Here is a 7,016-nt window from a genome sequence, read left to right as displayed (position 1 = left end):
GTTTTCTTCTTTTTGAGGGTGCAAAAATCACTAGCCAGATGGTTTTTGACCTCGGGAGCAGGATGCCGTTCCAGCCTGACTGGAGCCCCTCAGGTGATCCATATCAGGGGTTCCCAAACCGTTCCCCCACATTCAGCATTGGGGAACAGCCTGCACCCCCCTCGCATGCACCATCTATTTCTATGGGCACAAGCTCTGTTCATGACACAAACTGTTCACACCCTTCTTGTTGGTGGAGAGAATTTTGCAGGTTTCTGTAATTCTACACATTTTTGTCATGGGGTCAGAAGAACATTTAACAGCTTTAAAGCTAATTGTATTGCAATTGTATTCATTTTGCCATGTCTAATGTGTATTCATGTTATATTTGAGTGACTAAAAACGTACAACAATATCTATGGGCTAAAAACATATAAATAAACTTTATGAAACATGGGCTAGTTGAGCTGGATATTTCTGACAAGTTATAAATAGCTCTCTAAGTTATGTAATGACGAACATGATAAGAGGAACTGATGATGTACTTCCCAAATTTCACCCAGTTTGGGAACCACTGGTCTATATCACCCTGTACCTATATCATCCACATCCAGACAGTGGTCTATATCACCCTGTACCTATATCATCCACACCCAGACAGTGGTCTATATCACCCTGTACCTATATCATCCACATCCTGACAGTGGACTATATCACCCTGTACCTATATCATCCACATCCAGACAGTAGTCTATATCACCCTGTACCTATATCATCCACATCCAGACAGTAGTCTATATCATCCTGTACCTATATCATCCACATTCAGACAGTGGTCTATATCACCCTGTACCTATATCATCCACATCCAGACAGTGGTCTATATCACCCTGTACCTATATCATCCACATCCAGACAGTGGTCTATATCACCCTGTACCTATATCAGCCACATCCAGGCAGTGGTCTATATCACCTTGTACCTATATCAGCTACATCCAGACAGTGGTCTATATCACCCTGTACCTATATCAGCCCCATCTCGACAGTGAACTATATCACCCTCTACCTATATCATCAGCCACACCCAGACAGTGATTTATATCTCGCTGTACCTATATCAGCCACGTCCAGACAGTGGTCCTTGGAGCTGAACACTCCGTGGGAGGTCCTGGCCATCACGTTCATGCAGTATCTGGTCCAGATGGATGTGTGGCCGCTGTCAAAGTGACAACTGTTGGGGCCGCCCGTTACATAGTCTGGACACTCACGCCTCGGCCCCTTTCTGTGACAAACAAGAAAGGAATGATATGGTCAAGTCAATTCATCTCACCTCATTTATTTAAGTGAAGATGGTCTCTTAGAGTACATTGTTACTACACTACACTATATATATATATATAGTATATTGTACATGGTGTGTATATATATATATATATACAGTATATAAAGCCTGGTGTGTATATATACAGTATATAGTACCTGGTGTGTGTATATATACAGTATATAGTACCTGGTGTGTGTATATACACAGTATATAGTACCTGGTGTGTGTATATACACAGTATATAGTACCTGGTGTGTGTATATACACAGTATATAGTACCTGGTGTGTGTATATACACAGTATATAGTACCTGGTGTGTGTATATATACAGTATATAGTACCCAGTGTGTGTATATACACAGTATATAGTACCCAGTGTGTGTATATATACAGTATAGTACCCAGTGTGTGTATATACACAGTATATAGTACCTGGTGTGTGTATATACACAGTATATATGTGTTTATATACACAGTATATGGTACCTGGTGTGTGTATATACGGTAAGCCTTCAGAAAGTATTCAGACCCCTTGTCTTTTTCCACATTTTGTTACGTTACAGCCTTGTATTAAAATGATTAAATAAAATGAAATCCCTCAGCAATCTACACACAATACACCATAATCACACATATTTTGCACATTCATAAAAAAACAAAACAGAAATACCTTATTTACATAAGTAATCAGACCCTTTGCTACGAGACTCGAAATTGAGCTCAGGTGCATCCAGTTTCCATTGATCGTCCTTGAGATGTTTCTACAACTTGATTGGAGTCCACTTGTGGAAAATTCAATTGATTGGACATGATTTGGAAAGGCACACACCTGTCTATATAAGGTCCCACAGTTGCCAGTGCATGTCAGAGCAAAAGCCATGATGTCTAAGGAGTTGTCTGTAGAGCTTCGAGACAGGAATGCGTCGAGGCACAGATCTGGGGAAGGGTACCAAAACAGTTATGCAGCAATGAAGGTCCCCAAGAACACAGTGGCCTCCATCGTTCTGAAATGGAAGAAGTATGGAACCACAAAGACTTTTTCTAGAGCTGGCCGCCCAGCCAAACTGAGCAATCGGGGTAGAAGGGCCTTGGTCTGGGAGGTGACCAAGAACCCAATGGTTACTCTGAAAGAGCTCCAGAGTTCCTCTGTGGAGATGGGAGAACATCTCCAGAAGGACAACCATTCTGCAGCACTCCACCAATCAGGCCTTACATGGTAGAGTGGACAGAGGGAAGTCACTCCACAGTAAAAGGCACATGACAGCCTGCTTGAGTTTGCCAAAAGCCATATAAGGACTCAGACCATGAGAAACAAGATTCTCAGGTCTGATGAAACCAAGATTGAACTCTTTTTGGCCTTGGAATGCCATGGGTGTCACGTCTGAGGAAACCCATCACTCCTACGCTGGGAAGATGGTGGTGGCAGCATCATGCTGCGGGATGCTTCTTCAGCGGCAGCGACTGGGAGACAAGTCAGGATTGAGGGAAAGATGAACAGAGCAAAGTACAGAGAGATCCTTGACGAAAACCTGCTCCAGAGCACTCAGGACCTCAAACCGGGACAAAGATTCACCTTCCAACAAGACAACGACCCTAAGCACAATGCAGGAGTGGCTTTGGGGACAAGTCTCTTGAATGTCCTTTTTAGAGGCCCAGCCAGATCCCGGACCTGAACAGATCTAACATCTCTGGAGAGACCTGAAAGTAGCTGTGTTTTCACTTTGTCATTATGGGGTATTGTGTGTAGATTGAGCAGGACATATTTTTAAATAAATGTAATCCATTTTAGAATAAGGCTGTAACTTAATAAAATGTGGATCAAGGGGTCTGAATACAAATGCATTGTACAGTAATAGTACGTACTCTAAGGAGTAGGTGAGGCTGTAGGTGACGTTGTCGTCACTCTCGGAGTTGTTGTCAAGGGGATGCCACCAGCAGGTGAAGACCTCCATGTTGGGCGAGCGGCAGTAGTAGATGTGGGGCCGGGTTCGTCACGGCAACAGCACCTGGGGGATAAAACGAGAGGTTAATGACTCTAACCATCTCTATGGATATCTGCATTCACTGTCGTGTTTTTTCTAAAGACTGATATATTTTTTCTATGCACTGTTCTGGTGAATACACGGATAAACCATTTATAAACATGAAGAAATCCATGCCAAATCATTCAGCTATCAAAGTAATCCATATTATAAAACATCAGCCTCTTAACATTTCACCTGGGCTCTCAGGTGCCCTGGTTGTCAGGGCAACTCAAATCCAGGTCACACATTTAATGAACAAAAACGGAAACCGCTAACCAGTATAGAAGCTCACAAAGGGTGAGGTGAGTTTGTCTGGATGGTGATGCGGAACAACCCTAGCGTGATACAAACTAAGGGAAGTTTGAACACAAGTGTTTTGTAAAAGTTATTTTCTTCTTATGTCATTGAACTCGAAACAGAGATCTCATATGTTTGAAAACAAACAGTTGTAAAAAGCATAGCACACACACTGAAGGGGGGGGTCCAGTTGCACCAAAACAAGTTGAAGCTAATATACAGGTTGGTCTTACGACTCTTGTTGAGAGCAACAGCTGGTAGAAACTGAACTGAACCCCAAATCAAACAGCAGGACCTCGTGAGAAGGATTACATCTCCCAACAGTGACACTCAGGCTGACTGGAACAAACAGTTACTGTTTAAATCCATTTATTTCCCTTTGAAGAAGCACACATTATGTAACTTACAGCACGTGGACACTTATGATTTAAAACATTGAATAGACAGTACCTTTCGCTTTAATGATTAACCCATGATATGTTTTATGAGGCTATTACACCATGACAAGTTTTATAAGGCTAATAAACATGACCGTCTTGAATAAGGCTGTTCAATTGACAGTTAATGTTCTATGTATTTCCCATGTCAGGAAATACAGTGTTTCTGGGAGGCAGTATGGTAGTGACAGACTGACTGTCACACACACACAAATACACACACGCAAATACACACACACACACACACACACACACACACACACACACACACACACACACACACACACACACACACACACACACACACACACACACACACACACACTCAAACACACACTCAAACACACACACACTCCCTGCTGTGGAGGTGCATCCAGGTAACATCTGTTGAGACTTATAATGAGGTGAGGTCACTAGAGTGAACAGGCCTTGACCTACCCATTGTCTAATGACTGACTGAGATTACTGGTCCACTGAGAAGTATTACTACATGCTGTACTTCTTAATGGACCAGTAATCTCAGTCAGTCAGCAAATTAAACAAAAGCAAAGAATCTTGTCAATGGATTTTTTCAGAATCACAAATCTACTAGGAAAACAGGACCACTCTGGAAACTGGCCTTATAGACTACATGTGACAGGCATATATAACAGTACAGACACTGTGCTGTACTTTAGATAGATGCTGACATTGGCAGTTTCCTATTCATAGGCGCTTGGCAGTGTTTGGAGGCACATGAACAGTGCATTCAGAAAACTATTCAGACCCCTTCCTTTTCCACATTTTGTTGTTATTTTATAGCCTAATGCTTCAGATTAGGAGTTGACAGTAACTGAATCATGAGACAGTTAGAGTCCCTACCGGGGTAGATTTGACTGGGACGCAGAGTAGGGACAGGGGTGCTCCACTTGCTCCAGAGGCCGTTGTTGCGGGAACGGCATCTCACCCTGACAATGTACTCTCCTACCGGCAGATCCAGCAGCTCCAGACAAGGCTCTCTCAGCAAGCCTTTCACCTGCAGACACACAGGGGGCGATAGTGAGCTGTCAGTAGCAGTTACAGTACACATACATCATTTAGCAGATGCTCTTATCCAGAGCAATTTACAGTAATGAGTACATACATTTTCATACATTTTTCATACTGGTCCCCCATGGGGAATCAAACCCACAACCCTGGCGTTGCAAGCACCATGCTCTACCAACTGAGCAACACGGGATAGTGGTGACAGAAGGTGATGAGTAGTGTGATACTGGTTGAAGTGACAGTTTAAAAAATCCGATACTGTTGAAATAATATGGTACTGTTTAAAAAGATCTTTCACCGTTCAGCCAGACTAAACCATGAAGCCATAGAGAGCTGCTGCGTTTCTGTTTGTTTCTATTCTTTCTTCTCTCATCTGACAAAAGAGGCAGGATCATCGGGTCGGGCCGTGGGTAACAGACAAACTCCCGGTTTAACTGTGAAATAAGCACATCTTTCCTCTTAAAGAATCAATCAAGGACATGACATGCTTCCCACGTCACACGCTTAACACCATCAAATGGTGATGATAAAACACTGCACCAACACCCCCCTCCCTCTCCTCTTTCCCCGCTCTCTTTTCCCCTCTACCTCTCTCTCTCTCTCTTTTCCTCCGCTCTCTTATCCCCTCTACCTCTCTCTTTCCATTCCCTGCTCTCTTTCCCCCTCTACATCTCTCTCTCTTTCCCCCTTTGACCCCTCTACCTCTCTTTCCCCTCTCTCCCTCTCTCTCTCTCTCCCTCCCTCTCTCCTTCTCTCTCCCTCTCTCTCCCTCCTCTCCCTCTCTCTCTCTCTCTCTCTCTCTCCCCTCTCTCTCCCTCTCTCTCTCCTCTCTGTTCCCCCCCCTCTCTCTCTCTACCTTCCAGTTGTTGGGCTCGGCGATGCGTCGGTACTGCAGCTCGAGACCAGGAGTGATCAACCATATTGGATGTGGGAGGATTGGGGATCAAGCCCAGGACACCATGGCGGTGCGGCCCAGCTTCCTCCTCCCGTCTCGTTCAACAGGGTGTAGGTCAAGTTAACCGGAGCCTCTGTCTCACTGCAGACAGACAGACAGACAAGAAAACTGCATGGCGTGGGCTTGTTATGGTTGTATGCTTCACAGGGGTGAAGAAGAGCTAGAACGTAAATAGAGAAACAATGAGATGGGGAGGATGGTGAAAGGAAAGGCCTAGACTGGCAGTCAGGGGGAGGGGAGAATACACAATGAACAGCAAATAGGATGTGGAGGGACAACAGAACAACAACAAGCAACATGCTGAGGTAATGGTACATGAATGGGGTTATCTTTTATAATGAACATGTAGAAAGGCCAGTTGGAAGGGGTTTCAGAGTAAGAAGGGGAAGCTGAATAGGTTCTGAATGACACATCTCTATTGTTACCGTGAGAAAAAGCCTAGAGCCTGGAGAGGAACCCTTCTATTTTCCTTCACATGTGTTACTATTCTCTGTGTACACAGAAGCACAATGTAGACATGAGTGGTGACTGTTTGCAATGTGCATAGAGTATTGAACATTCACATGCACGTGTACACAAACACACACACACACACACACACACACACACACACACACACACACACACACACACACACACACACACACACACACACACACACACACACACACACACACACACACACACACACACACACACACACACATCAGGGTGCTCTATCCATTGGCTTTGGGAGTGCACTCACTGATGGAGAAGTAAGGGGGACAGAATGTATCTGATGGGATCAGATATACCCTGCTGGGAGGGGAATAACTCCCATTGGACTGTGTTGAAATGAGGAGGAGCAGACGTCACACAAACAGGGAGAGGAGGCGTGGCCGACGCCAGACACACAGGAAGAGACATCACAAATATCAGACACAACAGTTGGTTAACACAACAGTCATAGGTTGAGCCGAAATAGCACCCTAT

At 44.2% G+C, this 7,016-nt stretch overlaps 1 protein-coding gene across 1 annotated transcript; it reads right to left on the bottom strand.

The window, feature by feature from the left end:
* Positions 1-437: 437 nt before the first annotated feature.
* Positions 438-3,286, bottom strand: LOC121842149 (prolactin receptor-like). The gene is made up of 2 exons (XM_042312237.1): positions 3,169-3,286; positions 438-1,263 (listed from the first exon to the last, which is right to left on the bottom strand). The coding sequence occupies exons 1-2, from the start codon at positions 3,255-3,257 to the stop codon at positions 1,056-1,058; spliced, it is 297 nt and encodes a 98-aa protein (XP_042168171.1). The 5' UTR covers positions 3,258-3,286; the 3' UTR covers positions 438-1,055.
* Between the last annotated feature and the right edge of the window lie 3,730 nt (positions 3,287-7,016).

The sequence above is a fragment of the Oncorhynchus tshawytscha genome, unplaced genomic scaffold (genome assembly GCF_018296145.1).
Source record: "Oncorhynchus tshawytscha isolate Ot180627B unplaced genomic scaffold, Otsh_v2.0 Un_contig_9934_pilon_pilon, whole genome shotgun sequence".
Lineage (NCBI taxonomy): Eukaryota > Metazoa > Chordata > Actinopteri > Salmoniformes > Salmonidae > Oncorhynchus > Oncorhynchus tshawytscha.
The sequence above is the reverse complement of the archived record's forward strand: the minus strand, read 5'-3'. Positions and strand labels throughout refer to the sequence as shown.

Bases quoted from the DNA above. Each gene is read 5' to 3' on its own strand.
- LOC121842149 (XM_042312237.1), bottom strand. From the start codon at position 3,257: ATGGAGGTCTTCACCTGCTGGTGGCATCCCCTTGACAACAACTCCGAG. The intron at 1,264-3,168 runs GTACGTACTATT...TGTTTGTCACAG, and splicing joins AGCCTCACCTACTCCTTAGA to AAAGGGGCCGAGGCGTGAGT.